Source organism: Elaeis guineensis, chromosome 1, assembly GCF_000442705.2.
Source record: "Elaeis guineensis isolate ETL-2024a chromosome 1, EG11, whole genome shotgun sequence".
Lineage (NCBI taxonomy): Eukaryota > Viridiplantae > Streptophyta > Magnoliopsida > Arecales > Arecaceae > Elaeis > Elaeis guineensis.
Window position 1 is genome coordinate 28046719 of NC_025993.2, and position 27884 is coordinate 28074602.

At 36.9% G+C, this 27884-nt stretch overlaps 1 protein-coding gene across 2 annotated transcripts; it reads right to left on the reverse strand.

Annotated features, from left to right (window-relative positions):
• Positions 1–569: 569 nt before the first annotated feature.
• On the reverse strand, positions 570–17580 carry LOC105034157 (calcium uptake protein, mitochondrial). Of its 2 annotated transcripts, XM_010909205.3 has the most exons (9): positions 17209–17580; positions 13552–13619; positions 10873–11096; positions 10631–10714; positions 5657–5870; positions 3031–3207; positions 2830–2949; positions 1118–1448; positions 570–1005 (listed from the first exon to the last, which is right to left on the reverse strand). In XM_010909205.3, the coding sequence occupies exons 1-8, from the start codon at positions 17504–17506 to the stop codon at positions 1233–1235; spliced, it is 1401 nt and encodes a 466-aa protein (XP_010907507.1). In that variant the 5' UTR covers positions 17507–17580; the 3' UTR covers positions 570–1005; positions 1118–1232. The 2 variants fall into 2 exon arrangements, with proteins under 2 accessions (XP_010907507.1, XP_010907508.1); XM_010909206.3 differs by lacking the exon at positions 10631–10714.
• Between the last annotated feature and the right edge of the window lie 10304 nt (positions 17581–27884).

Genomic DNA, 27884 nt, shown 5'->3' on the forward strand with positions numbered 1-27884 from the left:
GTTTCCAAATAGGTCACCTTGGAGAAACAAATTGTCCTCAACAACCTGAAAATAGTTGCTTTCCGGGCAACTTTGCTTTCATTTTTTTCTTTGATAAACAGCTTTGCTCTCTTTGAAGCCATTCCAATCCCACTTTATTTTTATTTTTTAAGAGGTATTTGGTTAAAAGGAATGGGAGTCTGAAATCAGAATCGAAATGGATAATTCCCGTTCCAATCGTTTGATTGGAAAAAATTTCATTCTGATTCTGATTCCAAGATGAAATGAGAATAGATCAATCTATATAAAACTCAATCCCTACTCTCCTCTATAGATTCAATTTTTCATTCCGATTCTGATTATAAACCAAATGCTTTGGAAAATTTGATCATTCCAATTTCAATTTCCAATCATTCCAATTCTCATTCTCATTCTGATTACGAACCAAACAACTCCTTAGCATTGACTGAACATGATAATGTGATCTCACAACTCAATTTTCAATTCAATTCTCAGATGGCAGATTTCCAAATATCCGAAGATTCCCAAATATCCGGACGCTGTTAATCATAGTAGGTGGGTCTCCCTCGTTTCTCCAACTTTTTTTTCTTTTAGCATTGAATAACAAATAATTTACAAAAAGTTCATACATGCATAAAATTGAGAGCTACAACCACCCACATAAGTAATATTTACAAAAGAGCAGGCATGAGTCAGATTCCTCTACAGTGGATGTCTTGCACCATAAAAGATTGTCTGAAAAGCCATTACATCATCCATCTCGAAAATGAACACAACCGACCATGTTTGGCACCCGACATGGTGCCTTCCATTCCTGAGGTAAGCAATAGCCATCCAGTTCCAAAATAGATGGCTTGATGGCTCGCCAGGTTACAGCCCTCTGCCGTGCAAAACGTGTACAGCCAGAGGATCTGAACTCGAGCAGGCATGCCCTTGTGGTGGTGCCAACTGCCAAAGAGGTTCCTCATGACTTCTGGCATCCAACATTATAAGCATCTCCCGGCCCTAGATATGAACATGATTATATGTTAGACGTTAACAATAAGATCAGATAATTATTACCTATTCTAATTCCAACAATCATAACTACAAAATTATTCTACTTGGTATCCCATACCTTGATACGGGTTATCAACCAAACCATCCTCCTAATCCAACCACATTACTGTAATAAGTGAGACCCTCCTACTTTAGTGAATCCAGCTTGGTGTAACAGCAGACTGCACCATGATCTACATAGAGATTTGAGGTACAGAACAACTCCTTTTGCAATTCAACCAGCAAGACAACAGCCCTGTAAGACCTGTTGCGGTTGGCTGGCGAATGGCACTTTCCCGCTTTTGTAATGCTCTTAGAAACTCCTCTGAGCTTAATTTTCCATCAAAATTTGCATCAAATACATGGAAAATGACATCAACAACATTGTCAGTCACAGAGACACCGCAGACCTATCAGCATCAAAACAAAACAATGGCATCAGAATAGTAATCCAAACCAGGAGGGCAATTAAACAAGTCATCTAAAAATAATAGATAACAGCTTATCTAGCACCAAATTGGTATAGATCCACTTGGTCATTGATAAAGCATCTCTTTACAGGGGCTAAAACTAAATCAGGAACACCAACCAAATGATCTAGGCATTATCTAAAGTTTGTCAGACAGGTCAGCCAAATAGTTGGAACTAAGGTTGCACTTGGTGCATCGCCGGGCAATTTTGAAAGATAATATAAATTACCTTCAAGATAGATTGTCACCATTAAATTGCCAATAATGTTAATTACTATGTTTGGTACACGCAGGTAATGTTGCAGTAAAATTGCTAGAAATCTTGATTGACTTATTTGGTATGACAATCATATTATCAATAATGTGAAATCCAATTTCAAAAATATCCCTAAGTCAAATTACTGTGTTTGGTACAAATAAAGGCTGCAGTGGCCCTCACCCAATCCAATGGCGGCATGTACTGTACATGAAAATAAACTTCACACTTTGAACACATCCAAAGCCCTGGACTGGCGCTCCCCTTTGGAGCCACCGCCAGCCATCACCCGCCAACCAGATCCGGCTGCAGACCCACCTTGCACTCGCAATAAGCAATAAAGAGCACCTCTGTGGCCCAGTCCATGGGGCCTCCGAATGAGATCATAGATGCAGGCAGAGGCAAGGGGAGGACATTATAGGGGTCCCAGACCCGGAAGGAGGGGCTAAGGAGGCGTGGGGTGCCGGCGACAGATAGCTAGGGGAAGAGCGGAGAGGCAGCGGCTCGGTATGGGAGGACCTCAGGCTCTTACTCGAGGATCTTCTCCTTGGAGGTCTTGGATTCTGTGAGGAGGCCTCTTCCTCTTTGTCATCGTCTCCACGACCGTGGGAGGAATGGGAGGAGCTCATTAGGATGGGGGGAAGGAGAGGCAATGGCGGGGCTAGCCTCCATTGGTGGCACCACCACGGTCAGAGAGACGGATTTTGTGTGATTTTTTTTAAGGATAATTTTGTCTAAGAAGTTTTTTGCAATATTGCCAAAGAAGTGGTAATCTGAATAACCACCCTTTCCCAAGGCAATCTGAATTGCCTCTTGGTAGGCAATGTAGATTGCCAAGGCAACCTAGATTGTCATCTAAAAAGCATACCAAACACAGTAATCTGATGGGCTCACTTTAAATTACCGACAATCTGGATAGATTGCTAACTACCAAATGCAACCCTAAGGACAGCACATCAACTAGATGTTGAGATCGTCTACCCTTAGTTTAGTAAATACTAATTGTGGTATCTTAAAATAACAAAAACATGTAATTGATAGGCAAAGGGAACAAAAAAGACTTACATGGGATGCTGCTCTTTTAAAATCTTGCTTTGTCAACAAACCATTTACTTTGCCAAAACCGAATATTGCTAAAGTCAATGCTTGTAATCTGTTACAAAGCTCCACAAAGGTCTTAAATTCCTGAAAGTTTCAACATGCATGAGGCATATAAGAAATGTATATTAGGTCAGAAATGTGAAAGACATGAAGGAAATGTCTGACCTCAAAGGTAATGCGCATATCTCGGAGGTGTGGGTTACCGTTCAATTCATCTACTCTATCAAGAAACTTGTTTATATGGTTCACATCAGCACAAGCTACCATAGACAATGCAAAATCCTTGGCAGAAATGGTTCCTCTCGACTTGAAGTCATAATGAGCAAACTCCAAGCGCACGATCTAGAGAAAGAAAATATTCTTACAGATGATAGGAGTTTCAAAATAAAATTCCAACTAAATCAGCATACATTGTAAGATGAAAGATAAAAGAGAGCTCAAAGTAAGCATGAATGATAAACATGCCATGGACATGTAATTTTAACCATCTCTAAAGCAACAATATTCACATCAACTGTTCTCAAAGTTCCTTTTTTTTTGGGTGTGCGAATAAATGAAAAGAAACAGAAGGGAAATCTGCCAAAAAAAGTTTGAATGCTCGAAAACTTCATTCTATCAAAAGCTCATTAAAATCTCTCTTTTAAGAACACTCACAAATAAGGTGCCCCTATATATCTGGACTTTCAATTATTTAAAAGCAATGATGTGAACATCGGTGTTATCACAATTGTAGAAGAGTAATGCATGAAATGGAATATACACTTCTCATGCAAGCAAACAATTTTCAGCAAACAATAATGCAAGAAACAGAGTACATGAACAAACTAATCCCACTTGAATGTAATCCACCTATCTTGAACCAGATCGGTGGTTTCAGAATAGACTGAATCTTAGTCCAATCCGACTCACAATCTCAAATCTAATACTCCTGCACAATGGCAAATATTGACAGAACTGTTCACTCCTCTGCAACTGAATATTTGTGCATGGAAATCTTTCATTCACAAAAGATGTACGGTTCATGCTGACACCCTCAGGCTGTGTTTTGTCGCAGAGAAAACAAGGCAATAGAAATAAAAATGGAAGGAGTAAGACTCCATCTGCAAATTTCCACCTATGAATTCATTTCCTTTCCTCCATTCTCTCATCAATCAAATGGAGTCTTGAAAAACTTTTCTTTAGATTCCCATACTAAATACTCTGTAAGCCATCAACTCATTGGGAGAACAATTTGTCAGGTCAAATAGAGATTGCTGGAGAGACTTGATATGGATAGTACTTCAGATGACTCTCAGACTTAATTTTCATCTACATGCATTCATTGAGTGGTTTTACAATCTTGAAACTAATGAGGAATCAAGTCAATGATAAGCTTAAATCTAGCAAAATGTGAGCAAGCTAAACAACACACAACCGACCATGTATACTGTAATTCTAGATTCTGGTCTACATGGTCTTTATTGGCCATATATCTGTCCTAATGTTTTCTCTTTAAGCCCCAGCAACTTGTGTCACGCAACATAACCTAGAAACAATTAACACAGGTGAGATGCATTCCATACAATCTTACATCGATCATTGTTGAGATGATCGTGGACTTTTGAGATGACCTTCAAAGAACTAATTATTTGCAAATTTTAAATATAATTAATTATTTAGATATGAGTAAGAGAAAATCTGTGTTGCAAGTTTTGAGGAAAGCTTTGATAGTAGGGGACATAACATCGCTAGAATTGAAATGGATTAGAATGAGACCACAATCAAATGATGCCCAGAAATACCAGTTTGACTAGTTTTCTCTGTCTTTCATGAATTATAACAAATCGAAAAATAGAAAAAGACAATACAAAATCCTTTTATTTATTGCAGCAGCTGGTCATCAAGCTCACTCCTGCTTCAAGCAGATTTAATATGATGAACTGCATGACCATAATTTCAGAAATGAAGTTTTCAAGGAACAAAGGGGCCTGAACTACATGTTTTCATCATTCTTTCCCTGCTTGCCTAATGAAATTAATCATTACTCTCAGATCTCATTTGAATTTTGTTCAATAAAGCGATTTAATTATATAAAATGCATTAATATGACATCCTATGAAAAACTTACTGGAAAAATAGTTAAGGGCAATTGTGCAGGTGAGACAACTGCAGTCTCATCACCAAACTATAACCCCAACTATTTAACATTGGTTTTCTGAAACCTTTGACACTGATTAATTGTTGAGAAATCTGTATATTGTGTGTATTGTTGATTGATTACAGATAATACAATATATAGATGAGAGATTAACCATTCTAATGGTTCAAATCCCTATATTTAAGGAAATAAATCAAGAGAAAATAATTACAAGATTACACAAGGAAAGAATCAGAAATTTAAAATTCAAAAAGAGATATTCTAGGAGAAAATATCAGAGATATTCAATGAGAGAATATCGGCTCTATCCAACATTAATTATACTAAGTTTTGAAAATAGTTTCTCATTGGTTGATTCAATTCTAGGTAAGTAGATGACATTTTGAATTTGTTTTCTTAAAGGTAAGAGATTAGTTAGATCTCTGCATTATTCAGTAGCATACATAAAGATGATAAAGATGATATATGGCCATAAGCCCCTCACCCCCCGCCTTATACTCCATGCCAAAAAAAAAATAAAGAACCCTCAAAAATAGAGGGGGGGGTAAACAAAAGCTCTATTTCAAAAGTTAACTAGAATTGAGAAGGCTCAGCACTCTTGGACATGCTTTCTAAAACCAATCAGTACAAGGGATATGAAAAGTGAAAAAGTACCTCATCATGCAACTCCCTTAGAAAATGAACAAATTTATCATGTTGGAGGCGTCCCTTTCCATCCTTGCCAAAGAAATACTCCACTAGACCCCCATTTTCTACAGATCCACCAACTTTCAGACCAATACGGTGTCCATCCCTATGACTGGCTCCTTGTCTATTATATGAACGCATCAATGCCATCACTTTCTTAAACTCTTCTCTTTCTATCTCTCTGAAAAAAATACAGGATTATTCAGTATTTAAGTGATTACTGGATAAAAAGGTAACTACAATGTGTTCATACCCTCTAGTATCAAACAACAAATAGCGATGATGGAATATGCTGATATAGAGTGGGTCTTTAATGGGATGGACGAGAGTTTAACTGCGTGCAAATGGTCACAAGTAAACCACAAAAAGGTAAAAACTCCAACTTGATAACATATTTATACAATCAAATAAAACAAAATGAAAACATGCAAATAGAGTTCTGTATCTACCAAACAGTAAAACAAAGAAGACATGATAATATAAAAAAGGAAATATTTAAGCTTCAGTAAGAAATAGAATTATCCAGAAGTCATAAGTGAAATATTGCAAACTTCATGCAAGGCATATCTTAATAAAGGAGACTGAAAATCTTACCGTTTGACACAAATATGACATTTTAGGTTAGATAGTAGAGTAACATACAGTAGACATAAAAAGGACAATTTACTAATAATGTGCACAAAAGATTTCTTAAAGGGAAAAAAAACACTAGAGCTACACTCAAAGATTTAATGGTCAACAAGATAAAACTAACATATAAGGCATAAAACATTTTATGTATATTTTACTGGATTTTTACATGGGTATGGATGTGATACAAGATTGTCACGAATGGCCTCCCTTTTCATGTTTGTGATCCACTAGTCTCTCTATTATGATTCGAAAAAAGGATGCTAAGGTCCCACTAAGTTTGTACTCTTTCAATGGTTCATCCACTTGCATCAAAGTATAGACCACACTGGAATATGACCTATGAAATGAAAAATAAACAATCCAAAAATGTGAATCATAGCATCTATCAGTCAAGGAGGAATCCTTCCTGTTCCAGTGGTATGGACATTGCCCTCACTTTCCTCCACATTTCATTGAGTAGTCATGCTAAAAACCAAAACATAATTGACTTCATATTTATAAGGTTAGGAGGTGTCGAGATGTTTATGGCTATCCAAGCCCTAATGCAACCAACAAATATGTTGGGTTGTAGAACAAGGTGATCACAAACATCGAACCAGAGAACAATGCTTAAAAATTAACAAATAATAAGAAGCCAAGGAAATTGTGATTATATAGAGATGCATAAATCCATGAGAAGCGAGAAATCCACAAGATAAATAGAAACTGCAGTCCAAATTACAAGAGCTAGAAGACTGTCTACTGGATTATCATGGCACCAGATGAAACAAAAACATTTGAAGCAGAGCTGCACCTAAGAGAAAACCTGCACAACAAAGACCATAGAAGAAGGCAAAATCAAAGAGAGACATGAACGGGTAAATGTCTAAGAAAATTCATGTTATCAACAAGAGAACCAAACCTTCCATCTCTCATCATCCTTTATCTTCTCTTACTTATGTCCTTATCTTTTTCTCCTTTTTCTGAGCAATCTCTCTCACATACATATTCACCCCCATTATTTTGCACCATGTGGGCCCTCCCAACAAGGAGAAGCTTAGCACAAGTCTCTCTCCATCCCTTGTCCTCTTCATGTGAGCCAAGAGAAGCGACCATCCCTCATTACTCGCTGGATGGAGAAGAATGCCACTCAGACTAAGCTTCTTTGAAGCGAAAATGAGGCCCTTCTTGCCAACATGCTTCACATTGGCTTCCACTGACAAGCCAACCTGAAGAACAAGTAAAAGCTTTAGCCCACGTCTCTTCTTTAAGGTACAAGCTAGCTTAGCTCCTTACTGAATACAAAACAGAGATTCACATAAATATGCTTTTCCTACCTCCATACTCCTCTAGTATACTTGGAATGTATCAGCAATTGTTTACATTCAAAGGCAACCCAAAGTGGCTTACCTTTCACCATCAGACAAACTATCACATCTCTATCCTAATATAGGAGCCATCAAAACCCATCTAGAATCAAGTTTATGCTTAGGTGCTATACAAAATGCTGCTCTTCTCAATTACCGCCAAAACCATAATGCTGCGCCACTTTGATCGCTCTGATAAGTGGGCTCAACCACCACTTCCACATCTAAAGAAATAACTCTTCTTTTTTGGTACTCATCATGGACCATCCCACCTCATGGTGATCAAGCTCCTTGGAATGAAAATTAACACTTTGAAGATAATTCAAGATTTTGTTGCGCTTCAAGAACAGTTTGTTTGCGAGAAGGCACAACTTTCTTTACTTGTATGGAAACCCATATCTGCCACCTTGTCCATGATGCTGTATATCACCCCATTGGCCACACAATTGTATCGCCTGCCAGAAACATTTGAAGCTCCTCCCAATCTTCATTACTTGTCAATAACCAAACTTTTAGATTATCCTTGTAGCACCTTATGAAGAGTTAGGCACCTCATTGAATATCTCCACATGGTAAATTCTCCTTGCTATCAAATTTTGCATCAAACCAGCAGGTGGCTGCAAAGACTTCTAATATGATCAGTAATTTTACCTAAAACTTGATCTAGCATTATTTATTGGGGTTTCGACAAAATACCTAACACTGATCCCATCACCAAATCCATTGGGTTGCAAACAAAGTGATATGTATGCATCCCACAATATAGTCTATAATAAATTAATAAAAAAAATAAACATAACAAAAGTCAATGGAATTCATGTGGTTTAGCAAAGATGCTTACGTCCACAAGTGGGTGAGAGATCCAACACAGAATAATAAATAAAAAGCAAATACTGTCTTTGAAGCGATGCCTACAGTACTATCTTTGCACCCACTGCATTCCACCAACATGGCATAATCTTGTCTTCAAGTACCAACTCAAAGGCCAACTTACATATGACTTATTAATACTTTGAACTTTGGAGTATGAGCCATTTTCTGAAAATTAATTTATTGATTCCCTTAATAGTCCAAGCAGCAAGGAAAAATAATTGTCCAAGTTGTTCCTCCTCACTTTAAACCACCATTTGCCAAATCTCTAAATATTGCATGATACTATATGATCAAAATTTTCGCATAAATTACTAAAAGGAGCAAGTAATGTTTCTTCATCTCTAATCTGGCAAACACAATCTCTCTAGATATACTTATTAACTTATTCAGGCCTTGACATCACTAAAATCTGTTAAGCAAACTTTTCCTAATCTCTTATTTGTAAACAAGTTGGATGTTGCTGTTCATATATTTGATATATCATGCAAAGATTCTTAGCTCTTTAACATCTTTTGAACCTTCAAATTCCTGTCCACTCCCTCTTCTTAAACATAAAAGCCCTAAGCCGCCTCGAAAGTAGGAAAAAATAATAAGCACCTTCTTGTCTATCTCCAAAGTTTCTTGTTAAATAAGTGAGTCCAACTGCTTCTCCATTCTCATAAATGCTACAGAGAAGTGAGTCTTCCTATTGGGCAACAGAGTTTTTAGGTATCATAGCAAGTTCCTCTGTTATCCAGCATTTCCTTGGTCAAGAATTTGGAACCACTTTCCAGGTCATTACTAGCAGGTTGACAACCAGTCATAATAATGTACTTGATCTTTTTGTGCAACTTTCTCAACATTTTCTTCTACTCCAATGCCAAGTCTCCTTTTCACTGGAGAAAAGGATTGAATGATCAGTGTTTGAACAAATAGACCTGATAAGTTCCTCAGAAAAACCTTTTTCAGCAATCTGCACAAGGTCTTAGTGAAGGCTTCTGCAAGTTGTTCATGATTTCGTGTTTGATCAGAGGTACAGAAGCCGCACCTTTCAGTCACTCATGGTTTGACCAAGGAACTCTGTGTAGGAGCCTGCCAGTTCTCTAAGCGGGTCTGGAGGTTAGGAAATCAAAATTATCACCCATTAATCTGGCTTCCTTAAGGAAAGTAGAAAACACACACTGTTCAAGGAGAAAAAAAATCAACAACCAACGACCAATTCTATAGTGGCATTGCATCAAGAAAATGTATACATTGTATGATGCTCTTCTAGGACAGTGATGACTATAACCAACAATCTGACAGAGATGAGGGCAAAATAGGGTGGGAGAAGAGAGAAAAAGCTGAAAGTTTACGTAAGAACCAAGTTCCCAACAAAAGCCATGACCTGAAGCAGTATGAAGGTTTTGATAAACCCTTCTCCAGTGCAGCAAAGCAGAAAATCATTTACCTGTGTTATTCTGATAAAAAAATCATTCAAAACATGCAATAATGGCTATTATAACAAATAAATACCAAACACAAGCATGGCACTAAATGGGTTTGCATAAGGTGATGACAAGGGCATCCTAACCATTGGCAACCTTTGTTTCTAAACTTGAGAAGTACTAATCACGAATCATGTATGCATTCTAGAAGTCCCCACAAAAATTTCACAAAGCGGACCATACATGTCCAAATCGGTATGAGGTTGAGCCATTCTAATACTGAAAAAAAAAAAAAAAAGGCTAGTAAATTTTCCAATTTATATGCCTTATAGACTGAGTTGGTAACTTGGTATGTTAGAGAACCAAAGAGGATAGATATCCTAAATTCAGATATCAACAAAACATAATTTTTTTTATAATATAAGTATATAACTTTATATTTCTCTATTATAATACTTGATATGAATGTTCAACATCAGTTTCTCTCACAAATTAATTATATCTGCTTAAATAAATTAGGAATATTTAGCACATGATGCATGAATGGCAAAGAACATCTAACAACAGAGAATAGCGAAAAGCGGTACCTCAATATTGAAAGAACTGCAATGAAGAAACATTCATTCTAACATACTTCAAACTCTGAAGATACAAATTTAAATCATGTAAAGAGCAAATCTTACCCATTACTATCGAGATCAAACATTTTAAAAGCCACACTAAAGCTTGATATAGGAATGCTAAGCAATGTCACAAAAAAGATATACCTGGTAGACATGAAAATGAAGTGTCAAGAAAGATCAATTTACATGTAGCAAGTGCTACTCAGAACTTTCAACTATCATAAAGTTTTTACAGATCAAAAATGTGGATACATGCATTTGAAATTTAGCTCGACATTGCAAGACTAAAGATCTCAACTTACTCTGGGAAGGATATAAGTCCATCATTATTAGTATCAAAAAGCATGAAAAAGGGAGATGGAGCACAGTGCAACTCGCTAGGATGATGCTCCCCTCGAAGATGTCCTTCTCTAATAATATTTGATTCTGATGGAGGAAATACAGGTATGGTTGCTCTCATCAAATCTGTGGGTAACATAAATACTTCCCCTTCTGGGCTCCGGACAGATGCAAAGTATTCAAAAATCTGGAAATAAGAAAAAATTTTGAGTATATTGATGTTTGCCTATGAATCACAAGAGTATATCAAACTATAGTTAGTGCATATAACAATATATTAAGTATAGTTAGTGAATATAACAAAAATTTAATCAATATTTTATGAATCATATAACCCTATTTTAGTCCTCATTTATAAGAGCATATCAAACTAAAATGTAGCAAAAACAGATAAAGCAACAATACTCAATCAGGAATTTGAAAAAAAATACCATGTGTATGCATTATTTCAGCAAGGTACTCCAAAATTATCTAAAGGGTGACTCAAGCATAGCCCATTTCCCTAGATAGTTGCAAGTCTAAATGTTGGATCGGCAAATATCTCGTAGCAATGGCACATTTAAAAGGGGGTGAGTCTTGGAAACACGTTAAGGTTGTTCCATTGTGACCCAAAGATCATAGGTTCGAAATATGGAAATAGCCTCTACCACATGCGGAGGTAAGGTTGCATATGTCTAAACCTCCCCAAACCCTACAATGTCAACAGCCTCAAGCACTAGGCTGCCCTTTCTAATGGTGCATTAAAAATGAAAAATTGAAGTATATGATGCACAGCCAAGAAAGTATTGGTCAAAAAAAGAAAATGAGAAAGCAATAAAGGTCATGTTTAATATCATGTTAAATGTAATTCAATTTGAAGCATCGCATGCCTCCATCTTTATATCTTCTACATGAATAGGTTGCACATAGTAGAAGGATAATATAAAATCAAATACAAAGATCCTGTTAGGCAAATAATGGTTCAGGAAGATGATAAAAAAGCAAGTATTAATTTACATATTGTTCTCAGAATATATTGTTTCAATAAAATTTAATTTGAAAAGCATGAATAGTTGCCACAGCTGACCTTAGTTAAGAAACCATCTTGCTGCTATTTTTTCTTTTCAGAAAAACAAAGGGTTGACAAACAGTTCTCAAAAAAGAAAAACTTTAGAAAGAAATCCACCTGCTTAACTGAGTGGGTGGTGGTGCCATATCATTTTATAACACTTTTGACCAAGGATGTTGATGATCATGTTGAAGAAAGAATAAAATTTGAGTTCGATTTCCCGCTTGAGAAGAGACTAAGAGGAGCTCAATGTTACGTGAAAACAGACATCAATCTGAGTAAACTACAGAATTTTAGCCCATGAAAAATCAACATGACAAGCACTATAAGATGCCAGTCATGGTTACCAAATCAAGAAAATTTTGAAGCTCTAAAATAACCAGGAAAGGAACCTCTAGTCCAAATACAAAACAAAATCTAGATTCTTTTGTCACATTACAGACATGAACAAAAGGTATTCAAATCACATCAGAGAGCATAAGAAATTTGACTAAAATGTTTTGTTAGTAAAAAAATAAAAAAGCTTTTTCTTCATAACAAAACTGATATATGCATGCATTGGGATGAGAGCTGAATATAATAGAAATCATTTTAGAATATAAACAAGTTTAATTCAAGAACAATTTACCCATGTGGCTTCATTATTGTCATAATCATATCCTGAAAGACTGAAAAAGGGGGTCAACCAGGGTGGGTCCAGACAGTCTTGATCATACAACCTTCTGATAGAACAAAAATACACTTGTTCAACTTAAAACTGCTTGGAATTGATCCAAGGAACTACACTCCGGTCAAAATGTGCTCAAATGGGCATTGTTCAGATATTTCAAACATCCTACCATGTTTGCAACAGTTTTGTTGTCTGATTAACTAAAAAAGCAAATGAAAGAATTCTATCACTACAATTATGAAATTAGTTTGTACAAATAAACCAAAGCACATTTCAGCTATCAATAAAGAAAAAACAATCAGTGGAGAAATCAAAATCCCAAATCATCAAGTTGATAATTGGAACCATTTCAATTTGCATATGATCACAAAAAACAATTCTACGGGTAAAAGCAAACAACCAAAGTCAGACAGGCCAATAATTGCTAGGAGGATGGAGGAACAACAGGCTGATAATAACAGATGTAAAATTTTTTAATAACCAAAAACATCCAAAGACTTCATATACACTAAGTTATACACATCACTTTAATCACCCCATGTTTTTTTTTCCTACAAGGGAGATGCAAAAGAAAATTTTATAAAACCCCATCCTTGAGTTAGGACAAGATACATTGGAGAAACTTGGCAATCTAAATTTGGAATAATAATTCTAGAATTTAAAATAGAAATTTTGAGAATATGCTCCTATAGAACTGGCTGCTTTGCGACTTGCAGATAACCCTTTTTTTCTAAATATGTATCAAAACTACAAAATTTACACAAAAAAGAGGATTTATGCTGTTACATTTAAAAACCAATGAAGATGAACACTAAAAATGTTCAATAAGCTTATGAGTTCTTACCATTCCAGAAAAGAAACAACATGTACTACAAAACTCTTTGGATTACTTCAATGAACCGAAAGCAATATTCCATAAGATACCTTTTCAGGAGGACTTAGCATCCTTATCCGTCTCTCATAGTTAAAAAACACCCTTCTGCGATATGAATCTGTAAATGCAAACAAGAAAAGTATCATGTTGTAGAGCATATACTAAAATTTTGCTGCATAAAGATTGGTGTGCCAAAGAACAATAATGAGAAGAATAATACTCAGGTCAGATCATAGAGGGGCTAAATTGAATCAAATAAGATTGTGGATCAGATTATAGATCAAGAATCTGAAACTTTTGAATTAAAATTATGATAAAATGGAAGTTGGAAGCAAGAGTCAATTATAAGTTACACAGGAAAATGGATTAAAGTATCTCGTTAAGCCAGTACAAGTCCATACTGTAAAAGTCCAAGTTGATTATGCTAGACTTGTTTGGAGCTCAATGAAATGGACTTTGGCCACCACAAATCCACTTGGGCCTGTTTGCATCATTGGGCCCAAAATCCCATGGGATACATGGATTGAGCTGATACAACCATCAAAATCAGGCTAGACCATGCCTATATTAACAAATATCCAGAGTAGCTCTGGTGTAGGCTAGCCCCAAATCCCATGGGATTTTTCTCCCTATGGAAATCCCATGGGATTTGGGGCTAGCCCACTCCAAAGGTACTCTGGATATTTGTTAATATAGATCTAGCCCAGCCTGATATTGATGGTTGTATCAGTCCAATCCATAGATTCCATGGGATTTTGGGCCCAAGCATCCAAACAAGCTCTTCATCTGTTAGAAATCCTAGCATGTCGCTTGCATTTGATTGGTGTAACAACCTCAAACCTCACTTAAAAGGTCTAGTCAAGAGTTATTATTTGAAATCTTTAACCCTACATAAGAATCCAAGATATCCTTAGCACACAACCAATGTGGGACAAAACACATGCCCTCACACATGTCTTGACATACTCTCCTTGTTTAAGACTTGGTGCCCCCACCAAGCTAAATGCCCAATCCAATAACAAGCAAATCACAAACACCACAATTGGCTCATGGTTAGCCCCAAAAGGGCCCATGCTACAATCCCTTAGTCACACATGGGCTATATGCCAGGTCTACTCTGATGTCCTTTGTAATGGCCTAGGATCTCATAAAAGAGGGCTAAGCCATAAGGTATTATATGAGTTCTTTGACCTCATATAGGTACCCAAGATCTCCTCAACGAATAAAGGATGTGGATAAACATGCTTGCATTGGTCCTGGCAACTAGCATAGGCACAACATGCAGTAAAATTCTCAAATGAAAATCATCACACATAAGGATGAGAAGTTTCCACCACCACATTCTCATTTATAGAACATCCAATGAAACAGACATCATGCATGTATGAGTAATTTTTAGTCTCAGTATTTGACCTTGTAGCAATAGCTTACGGAAATGGATCGATTAGTCTAATACACCACCATATTAACATATGGTAAGTTCTTTGAGGCCAGATACCAACTATACCATGTCTTGGTTCAATACCATTAAGCCCCCATTACGACCAATCACTTATGAAGTTGGAACAGTATGCCCAATACTGGGCCAAGGGGTGGGTACAAAAAACTTTGTATATGACCATATAATTTTGTACAATATCCTCAAAGACTCGAAAGGTTATGATGACATGGGTTCAAAACAAATTACAATGATTAATGATATCTCCATCATCATCATCATTTGTTGAATTGATATGTAAAACCACCTTGTTTTGTTTGGCTTCTAAAAGAAAACAACAAAATCTTCTTCCTCATCCTATAGTTTCACATTTATCTAGCACCATATAAAGTAGATTTTCATGACCCTGCAAACAAAAAATAAGCCATTGTTTTGAAATTGTTCGAGGAAATGCAGTTAATCACTCCAAAAATATCAATTTGGTTATCCTTTAGGTAAAAATTATAACGGAAACATGAAGAATTACCTTTAGCTTTTAACTCATCAAAGACCGATATGTTCTTCTCTTTAACACTTAGAAATTAAAAACCCTAATGGGAATACTAATGTTATGCTCAACATAGCCATTAGTGATAAAAGAAGTCAATCTAAAATTTTTTTCTTTTTTAAGGAAAAAAAAAAAAAGCTCAAATGGATCTTAAGAGAATATGCTTTCCACAAGTTCACATGTGTATGATATGATCAAGTTGCATCCAATGATACAAGACAATTTGCAATAAAGATCTAGAATTTATGATACCCTCTGGTCCTCATCAAGGGATAGATCCATATAATTTAGTCCATTTTCATTCAGATAGGACCAGCATCATGGATCATAAGATCCTATAAGTAACATGAAAGCACATGAGTGCATGATGCAAAGAAGGAGGCAATAGATGCATCTTCATCATGAATATAACTAAACTAAGACAAACTTATAGTAACTTACATAATCATATTCACTAAGTTGTAAATTTATCCCATTAGTCTATACCCCATAAAATGCTAACAAAGAATAAGACAAATAATTTCATTGGTGAAGGAAAACCTAAAAGTTTAGCCAACTCTCCAATGGAACACCGGCTTAACTGTAGAGTTCACTGTACTATTCAAAATTGCCCCAATATTTACATCAATAATTATATAAATTTAAGATCCTGTCATCAACAATAACCATAATAATATGAATTTCTGCAGCACCAGTTATATGGGACTGGCTGATTTCCCTGCCTGTAATAGCATAATAATAACAAGATGACTCCCAGAGATTTAACACCAGCATCCCTTATTATCAAAGTGTCATTCTTAGAATAAGTTGCACAACATATGGATTGAACATACTTGCATCATACGGATTGAAAATAGTCCAATGCTTAATAATCTACAGCTCTGAATATCTTTATATTACCAATTAAATGGTTTGGTTAACAAAGCAAATATATGAGAGAAAACAAGTATAACTGGGTAAAATGAATTGTCATTTGCAAACAATGTATAATACATTAAAATATCTAATGAAGGAATGCCACATTAAGATATCTGGTTGCAGACCACGGTGTCATTTGTTCCAGTTGGTTCACAAGAATAGTTGTAATCTGAATTCAACTGACCATTTCAATAACTTCAGAGTGACATTCCTACTTTTACAATGATGATGATCAATAAAATTTTCAGTTACCCTTTCTTCTATACACAGACAACACATCACAACTCATCCATTCACTCAAAACAACCCATCATAACTCATCCGTTCACTCAAAACCCCACAACGATAAAGAGCTGTCCAATCAGACCACACCCCTTTCTCCATAAATCAACATTTCTTTTTTCTTCCATGGAGTGAATAGACGAATACAAGATTGCTACAATTTCTTTCTTCTTCTTTCCCGATCCCATTATTTAAATGTTAACAAACACGAAAATAAGCAGAATCCCCTACATCTTACGTCATCTTTGTGGCTTTCTCGAGGATAATTTCACTAAAGAGACATCTTCCGTTATCTAACAGAATAATATAAAAAGTAAAAAAGCAAAAAAGCACTGCAAGACCAAAAGATAGAGAAAAAGAGCTCATTCTCATATACAGATTCGAATAAAGAGATCATTTTAATAGCTCCACATAACAAATTTAACAAAAACAAGAAGCCAAAACCAAGAAAAACAGTGGAACAAAAGGAGATCGTAGAGCTCTTTAGTATAGATGAACAATTCGAGAAGAGGAAAGAATGACCTCCAAGGAGAAATTTAAATTTCTTCCCTTGCTTTGGATCCCGAAACGCGATCTGATGATGCTTGGGATCACTCCGCTCCGACGCGGAGTCAGCGAAAGAGGAAGAAGGGAACATCCAGAGGGCCAGGCCAGACCCTCCGGCAGCCAGGATCCCGACCGCCGCCTTCCCGAGGGCCCCGGTGGGGCCGCCGGCCGGACCCCCTCCCTTCTCGCAGCCGGACGCTCCCCCCGCGCCGCCGCAGAACACGGCGGCAAGGATGCGCCGCTGGATCGGTGCTCGCCGGAGAGCCGATAACATCGCCTTCGTCGATAACTAGGATTTGACAGACGGAGAGAGGAGCGAGACGTGGGGCACCGAAACCGCGGGGGTTTATGTACCAAAAAAAAAAAAAAAAAACCGCGTGGTTTTTATAACTATTTATTAGTTGTCAAACTTTGGGTGGAGTTCGCCGAGCAACTGCTTTCGGTGAATATATAATTTATGGATTCGTAATGATCGGCCGTCCCTGGTGCTTGATTTGAATCCTTGCCGTTGGCTCGAGAGACAATCGAGTGGATTTTTACACGTGTTTGTCACTGTAGGTAATATAATTTGTCTTGGTCGGTTCCGCCATCGGACGCAAGGGAAATGGACCGCGTGCGGTTCACCTGTCGGAAAAGGAATGGAAGGCAGCCATTACATCCTTATCCATACTTATTTTATTTTTTATTTTTGGTAAACATCCATACTTATTTTATTTGAGATATAAATATTTACTATGGATGTTAAGTCAAATATAAATATTTATATTTATTTTAAATAAATAAAAAATTGAAAAGAAAAAGATGGATGTAAATGTAATAAAGTTTTATGACTTTATGGACATTACAAAATAAAATATAAATTAAATTAATAATATGTTAACATAATCATTTATTTTTCTTAAAAAGTTATAAGTGTCGTGTAAAATTAAAGGTTTATTTGATTTGCGGAAAGAAAAGTAAAAAAGTGTAGCCAATGAAAATAAATTGATCATAACTATTTTATTATTCTTAAATTATATAATAATCTTATAATTTATTCATGAATTATTTATGATTAATTTAAAAATTTTATATGTTACAAATTAATGATACTATATATCATTATCAACAATACTTTGGATATCATCATTTGTTACTTTTCTATTTCTAGAAATAAACAACAAGTTCCTAGAAAAATCATTTTTTCTAATGCTTTATTAGCTAAACCCTCTATAAACTTTTGATATTTTTTTTAAATTTTTTAAATTCTAAATAATTACATCCAACATAATAGTTCTTCCAAATGCCCAACATATGACTATGCATTGGATTGACGAACAAACCAATGGATAGATTAGATGGATAACAAATAATAATATTTTTTTATTTATCAAAAAAAAATTAAGATCTTTAATAGTATATGAAATATTTTTCATATACATCTAATAGCTATTAAGAAACTTAATTCATCAGTTATACTAACTTGGTAGAAAAATTTAGTACATGCACAAATAGGAAGATCATGGCTCTCCTATTATTATGAAGGGTATACAAAGTACAAAATGTGGCAGCATCCTTTCCATCCTTAAAAATTCTAAGCTAATGTCCATGTGAAAATTTTCGTATTTTCAAAATAAATCCTCATTAAATACCTATATAATAACTAAAATATATCTTTTCTCTTAAAATACTTTTTCGAAATACTCATACTCACTGGATATAACAAACTCAATAACAAAACATTTTAAACTTCTAACCATAGCAACTGAATATTCAGTTAATACTCAAATTCACTTTCCTCTTCTCAAAGTGCTCCTATGCAATTGACCAACAGAATATTCCATTAACTGATATGGCCAAAACAACTATCAGTTGTTTGTTTCCTTCTTTTGATCTAATGGATTGGACAATTTGATCATTTTTTATTCCATAATAACATTATTGTCAAAATACTACTAAAATTTGAGAAACTGTTCAATTTAATACTTCATCTGACGCCCTTCCCCTCACATTTTTATATAGAATTTTTATTCGGTACCTCAAGTATTTTACCTAGCCTTGTCTCTCTTCATCTCGTCCACATATTTCAATATAGATAAAATCGGAAAAGGCAAAAGTAAACTGATTAAAACCAAAAGGCAAGGTAAAATGGAAAGTTTTCTTCCAATCCCACAGGTCCTTCCCATTCCATCTAAAATCATTTGAATATGTTTCTAACAAAAGGCAAGTAATTTGGAATGCTTTGAGATATATACCCGTTTCCTCAAAAGCCATTTGAAGGGGCAAAAAAAAAAAGGATTGTTCTGAATGCTTTGAGATATGTACTTCCCATTTAAAGTTGGTTGAGTCCATTTGAAAAAACTAAAAAAAGATAGGTCATTCGGAATGCTTTGATGTATGCTGCTTCCCATGAAAGCCGTTTGAATCAGTTTTATATATATATATATATTAAAAAAAAAAACTTTGAAATGCTTTGAGATGTTTTGAGCTTTAACCCTAGATTTCGGCCAAATTACAAGAAAAACCTGCAGTTTTTTACTCGCTGACGTGGTAAATCAGTAACCAAGGATCAAAACCGAGCATAATCTCAATGGCCTGAAATTTTTTAGGATATTTTGTTATAGTTTATCTAAGTGAAAACTTTTAGATACCCAATCAGTCCTGTTTTGTACATCCCTCAATTTTAACATGACCAATGAGAATCTCTTTAATTCAGGGGCGATTCAACACATTTGGAGGCCTAAAGCTAAAAACTATTTTTTTCGTTTTCTCCTATGCTACCGAGAACATAACTTTTAATGATCTGCCACGTGTCCCTGTGAAGCGAAAATTCAGTGCAGGGGTAAAATGGTAATTTTAAATTTTTTTCAAAATTACGATTTTACAGCAGAAAAATATTAATTAATCTAATTAATTAACATTAATTTACCCTACACTAGAATCTAAATATGATATATAGCATACATTCATTTAAATTTGAAATTCAAATTCGAACAGTAAACATTTTACTGTAATGTGTTCAGAACACAATATCTTTGTGCGGGTAGTAGATCGCCGCAATCTGATCACTGTTAGAAGAGTCTGATCATCGCGACGCAGCCACACAGTGTGTCTAGCCTCTGCGGATCATCCACACGAAGCTCCCGATCTGATCGACTCCTCATGAGTGCTAGCTCGTTGTAGAGCCTTTTTGACGACCGATGCTGATCGAACTCCTTCGATCGATGTCTGTCGATTCTTCGGATGCTTCGAATCATCAACAGACGTGCTTGAGAGGATGTTGAAGATCTTTCTGAGATTTTGTGGGCTTACGACACTCGTAGCTCACTTTCTCACTTCCCGAACCCCAGGCTAAAACTCTAGGGAACTCACCAGAAACCTTACACCCACTTTTCTTTCTTTTCTTTCTTTTTCTCTTGGAAGGATATGGACTTCCTTCTCACGCACAAGACTTCCTCACGCCCCAGAATTTTTCTCCAAAAATCTTCTCCCTCCACACCCCACTCATCTCCTCCTTTTATAACAACATCAAACGTCTTATCCAAAAGAAAGGATAAAGATGAGTAATTACACATTTGAATTCAAATCAAATTTTGAATTCAAATGGACACCAACTCATCCCTTATCCACTAAAGACATGGCTTAAATTGTGCATGGAGTGATTTTATAAGAAATATTTTCTCATGTAATAAATGGAACGTTAAAAAAGGGATAAGGCGCAAAGATTTATTGCCCATTCAAATTCAAAATTTATTTTGAATTTGAATGGCCAACCAATCATCCTTATCCATTCAATTGGCACATTAAAGTGAGGCATGGAGAGGGCTTGGCGTGAGAAAAAAATTCATGAGAAGTTCCTTCTCATGAATTCAAATGGGTGCAATGAAAGTGAGGTGGCGTATGGAGATTGGGTCAAGGTGGTTTCATTATTTAAACCAACCTAATTGAACCAAATAAGTTAGGTCCAATTAGACTAATTTAAATTCAACTTAATTAGGCTCAATAAAATCTTAATCAAATCAAGAACTGACTAAGCCCAACCCCTGATCAAATCAGGGACCAAACCATCTCGACGATTAGGTCAACTCTTAACCTAATCGAGTCAAACCCAACTGAATCCAATTCAATTGGACTTGATCCAAAAATAATTACTCAATCAAATTGAGTTAATTAGCAATCAAATTACTAATTAAACCTCTCATAAATATTGAGTCCAAATTCGATGGGCAATCGGGCATCAGAATTCATCGATATGTAACCCTGATCAAAAAGTCCCAATCAGTGGGACTCTTGACCCCGGTACCCACAATGTGTGGAACTCGTGATCAAAGAATCCTGATTCTCGATCACTGAGTCCCAAACATGTAGGATTCTACACCAACCATCAGATCAGATAGGAACTTCTAATGTGTATGACCCTGCAGGTTCGAACCTAAGCCGGTAGCACAGGAACCAATTCCTGTACTAATCGAAGTGACCATCTAGCAATGGTACCCGACATCCGGATAGGTCAAAGAGTCACAATCGCAACACTCAGAACCTACATGAATATGGTTACTATATAATTCATCATTTTTACCCCTGTGTTTAGGACGACTCAGGGTTAAACTGTCAACCCTAATCAAATCATCCGAATCTTGCTCAACTCAAACAGTCCTGTGACTCCTCACAAGGACTACCCTGGCCAAGATTTTGCTAAATTAAAACATGACTGTACACAGCTCCTAAACTGGAGTGGTCAATCCCATCTTGACACACGCACCGACAAGTCAAGTACTTGACTACACCTAGTAGCCTTCCGTCACTGAATTAAAAATTCAGGTAGTCCAGTGCCTAAGTGTAGTGAGTTGCTTGCAAGTCACTATGGCGGTCTCAGGTCGGAGGGATATTTATACCCATATTCCATCGGAGTAAATCTTGACAGCAGAAATAGCTCCGGAGTTGGTCACGTTCAGTGCAGATGTACCCTTACATCTCACCTGTATGCCATATCAGTGTCTCCACACTCATTGGTTAAGAGGATAACCAACCTATATGGCACACAACGACCTATGCTTGATAAACGTTGTCGTCCTTGGTAACAACATATCATTTGGTCGCGAACAGATTGAAGGACTAAACGACAAATCCTTCTTTGTCGAGTCTAAATAGTCCTAAGGACTTCACCACAACATAGGAGTTCATTAGAAGATGAAATATTTTGTGATGAAAATATTAAAATAATTTTTATTAATTTATAATTTATGTACAAATACAAAAATGAGCACAACTGTCAACAGACTGACGATTGACTTTGGGACACTATTCCCAATAATCTCCCACTTGACCTAAAGCCAATCGGTGCAGTATCTAATACCCATCTTTGACTTGTAGTTGTCGAACTCCTTCACCGCAATAGCTTTAGTGAATGGGTCGGCCAGGTTCTCCTTCCCGTCGATCTTCTGAAAATCGACGTCACCTCGATCCACAATTTCCCGGATGAGATGGTAGCGGCATAGAATATGCTTCGTCCGCTGGTGTGCCTTTGGTTCCTTCGCCTGAGCAATGGCTCCAGAGCTGTCACAGTAGAGCAGAACTGGACCAACAAGGGAGGATGCTACTTTGAGCTCGGTGATGAATTTTCTCAGCCATACCGCTTCTTTGGCAGCATCTGATGCAGCGACATACTCCGCCTCGCAAACTGAATCAGCCACTGTGTGTTGCTTGAAACTTTTCCAGCAGATAGCCCCACCATTAAGGGTAAAAATAAATCCCGACACACTTTTACTGTCATCATGATCAGACTGAAAACTAGAGTCTGTAAATCCTATAAGTCTCAAGTCTGATTCACCATAAACAAGCCACTGGTCCTTAGTATTTCTTAAATACTTCAGGATGGTTTTAACAACCTTCCAGTGATTCTCCCCTAGATCAGATTGGTATCTACTCACTACCCCTAGTGAGTATGCCATATCTGGTCGTGTACATATCATGGCGTACATGATAGATCCCACTGCTGAAGCATATGGAATCCTATCCATACGCTCTCTCTCTTGAGGTGTTGTCGGACAATCCCTCTTCGAGAGAAAAATTTCATGGCCTATCGAAAGATAACTTTTCTTGAAATTCTCCATGCTGAACCTCTTCAGCATAGTATCAATGTACGTGGACTGAGATAAATCAAGCAACCTTTTAGATCTATCCCTATAGATCCTCATCCCGAGGATGTAGGAAGTTTCTCCCAGATCCTTCATGGAGAACTGTGACGACAGCCAAATCTTTATTCCCTGTAATGCAGGAATATCATTTCTGATTAAGAGAATGTCATCCACATACAATACAAAAAATACTACTACTAGATCATTAGCCCACTTATAAATGCAGGACTCTTCTTCGTTCTTAACGAAGCCATACATCTTGATCGTCTTATCAAAACATATGTTCCAACTCCGTGATGCCTGCTTAAGTCCATAAATGGACCTCTGTAGCCTGCATACCTTAGACTCATCTGTGGATGTGAATCCTTCAGGTTGTATCATATACACCTCTTCATCCAGCTCTCCGTTTAGAAAAGTTGTCTTCACATCCATCTGCCAGATTTCATAGTCCAGATGGGCAGCTATCGCAAGCATAATCCGAATGGATTTGAGCATTGCCACAGGAGAAAATATCTCGTCATAGTCTATACCATAATATTGACGATATCCCTTGGCAACCAGACGGACTTTATAAGTTTTCACCTTTCCGTCTGTGCCTCTCTTCCTCTTGAAGACCCATTTACACCCTATGGGTTTTACTCTTTCGGGTGGGTCAACCAATGTCCACACATCGTTCACCTTCATGGACTCCATTTCGGATTTCATGGCCTCTAGCCATTTTTCAGATTCAGATCTCTGCATTGCATCCATGTAGGTGATCGGATCCTCATCGTTTTCATCAAGTTCGATAGGATCGCCGTTTCGGACCAAGAAACCATAGTATCTGTCTGGTTGACGTGGTACTCTACCAGATCGCCTTAAGGGTGCTTGAACAATGGGCTCCGGATCTGATCTAACCAAATTCGATTCAGGTTCAGCAACTTGTGTCGATTTTTTCATCTGCCGAACTTCATCAAGTTCGACCTTAGAGGCAACAGTCCCTTCACCAAAGAACTCCTTTTTCAAAAAGATTGCCTTAAGGCTGACAAACACTTTTTGCTCATCAGCTAGGTAGAAGTAATACCCTTTGGTCTCTTTTGGGTACCCTATAAAATTACACTTATTAGACCTAGGTCCAAGCTTGTCCGTAATTAAATGTTTAACATAAGCCGGACACCCCCAAACCCTAAGGTGCGAGAGTACTGGCTTACGTCCTATCCATATCTCATATGGCATTTTGATTACAGACTTACTCAGAACTCTATTTAGTAGGTAACAAATCAATTCGAGCGCATATCTCCAGAGGGAGATCGGCAGATCAGCAAACCCCATCATGGATCGAACTATGTCCAACAAGGTCCGATTCCTCCTTTCAGATACACCATTATGTTGTGGTGTTCCAGGAGGAGTCCACTGAGAGAGAATCTCATTCTCCCCAAGATATGTCAGAAAATCATTGGAAAGATATTCACCTCCTCGATCAGATCGAAGATTTTTAATATACTTCTCAGTTTATTTTTTTACCTCATTTCGGAATAGTTTGAACATTTCAAACGACTCCGATTTATGCTTCATTAAATAGACATACCCATACCACGATAGGTCGTCTGTGAAGATTATGAAGTAGAAATATCCATCTCTTGCACTTGAGCTCATGGGTCCACATACATCAGAATGTACCAGACCCAAGAGTTCACTGGCTCGCTCACCTTTTTCAGTAAAAGATGTTTTGATCATTTTACCAAGAAGACAGGACTCACAGGTTGGAAGTGATTCATAATCACCTACTTCAAGAATTCCTTCTTGAGCCAATCTGTTTATCCTATTCTTATTGATATGACCTAGCCTACAGTACCAAAGGTAGACTTCTGACACATTATCTATTCTAGGGCGTTTACCGAAGGTTTGAACCACATTAACAGGTTGTGATAGAAAGTAAATTTTATTATTAAGTTGTCCAACAAACATTGTAACACCATTCAAAATGATATTGCAAACGTTTCCTTTTATTAAAAATTGATAACCGTTCATTGCCAAAAAGCCTACAGAAATAATATTTAATAAAAAGCTTGGACAATAGTGACATTCACTCAGAATTACGTTTCGAGAATTGATTACAAGGTTCATGATTCCTAATGCTAGAACTGGAACTTTGCTTCCATCTCCAACGTTCAGGAATCTCTCACCTTCATCAAATCTCCTACTGACCTGCAGACTCTGCATCGAATTGCAAATATGATAAGGGCTTCCGGTATCCAATACCTAGGCAGTAGTATCACAAATGGAAAAATTGCAAGGTGTTATCATATAAGTACCTTGCTTCTTCTTCGGCCTGTTCGGATCCAGGGAGGCAATATATAGAGGACAGTTCCTCTTCCAGTGCCCTTGCTTCTTGTAAAAGAAGCACTCCATTTGGCTCTGGTCGGGCTTGCACTTCTTGGTCTGACCCTATGCAGACGTTCCAGCATGCAGCTGCACCTTCTTATTCTTCTTCTTCTTGTTCTTCTTCTTCCCTTTCTTAAAGGGTCGACGACCAGAAGAAGACCCTCCCACAACATTCACTGACTCCTTATGGAGCTGGTGATCCTTCTCAAAGTTCTGCAGCAACCCCAACAAGCCGTGGTAGTTCACTGTAGGCTTTGTCATCCGAAAATGAGTAAGGAAGGAGAGGAAGGATTTGGACAATGAATTAAGGATCGCATCCTTACCGAGCTGCTCGTGCAGGGAAAAACCCAGTTTACTTAGGTGCTCAATCATTTCGATCATGTACAGTACATGATCAGTGACTGAGGCTCCATCTCTCATTTGAGCATTGAAAATGACACAACTAGTTTTGTGCCTTTCAACATCGTCAGGCGTGCCAAAGGAGTCGTTCAACATTTGAAGCATCTCCTGTGGCTGGGCGTTCTCGAATCAGCAACTGAACTCATCATTCATTGCCGCCAGCATAATACACCGAACGGTGGTGCGGTCATTGAGCCACTTCTGATAAGTGTCTCGGACCGTCCCTCTAACGTTCGGGGCTGGCTCCTCAAGTATCATATCCGTTACTACATAAAGGATCCGCTCATGCTCAAGGACAATTTTTAATTTTTGATACCAGCTATCAAAATTAGGTCCCATGAGCTTGTCATTATCTAATAATGACCGGAGTGACAGGGTAGTGGCCATAGATGCATAAAGAAAAACCAGACCTCTATTAGTACATAAATTATAAATACTAAAGACTTGGACTTTAGTCTAAAGTTTCTCCCAGTATTTTTATGAACTAGTAGCCTCAACCTCCAATTCGAGGAATTACTTTAATTCCTTAGTGGGTACTAGAATCCACACAGACTACACACGAGCCCAACTTTGGTTGGTCAACCCATGTGCATCTATGGGTAGGTTCATAACCAGTTGTTTCTCTAAATAACTTCTAGTAATTTATTTTGCCCCAGAACCTAATCAGTAGGCTTTGGCCTCCACTGAAAAGATCTGGTTAGGTCCAACCATTAACATGATTTGATTTGGTGAATCAGACCCATAAATGATCAGGCCCGACTTTGGTCGGCCAACCTGACCACCATCAGAAAGACTCAAACCAAATTATCATATTATGAATGATAATTCCATTAATCAATAAGCACCAGGCCTTTGGGCCTTCAATGATTATTAAACTAATAGACTCATTATCACTCACTTAATGGGAGGCTATAACTTAGTTATCAATATAACTTAATCATTTTTAGGGATCTAATAATTTTTGAGGATTTTATTAAAAGATAGATGAGAAGAAAATATCCAGCCAATTTCAATCCTCCCACTGACTTCATCAAGTTAGATTAAAAAAGAATTTAATTAAAGCTGGCATTAGGAGCATCTAAATCAGTCAAACTAATTTATCTAATGACATGGGTGAGCCCTAATCATCAAGTGATCTAATCAAAATCTAATTCACCAGGTTGGCCAGGTAAGTGAGATCAGTAGTGGGGATAAGCCATTAACTCGTCAGAGATCGAATCACTGCGAGTAGCTCCCGCTTAAAAATCACTGGTCAAACTGCCAAACTTACCTTAGACACCAACCGGTTCATTAGTTTTAATTTGATCAACTTAGTAAATAGGGTTCCACCGCGTAGCCATGAATTAAGTCCATCTTGGTCTAGTTAAAGACATGGACCCATTCAACTACAACTATTGAAGTTGAGTCTATAGAGTATCCTTGACTTAATCTAATTCAACTTTTGATTAGATTTGATCAATTACTCTAATTTAGTCTATTTCTTTAAGCTAACTTTATGTCTAACCTAATTATAGACCTAATCCATCTAACCCATTGACCCACAAGTTTATGCAATTATCTTAGGTCTTAATTCACAATTCTAGACCTACTAGACAATACTTAATTCTTTTAATTAAGTATTTGTGCTGATGGGTCAGGGTTTGGTATTTCAAAAATAATTTTTAAATTTGAAAGATTTTATTTTCTGTTCACCAAATATGTTGACTCATTTTACAAATAGCTTAACACATTTCATAAATAGCAATCCTATTGCTAATTACATAACAGAAAATA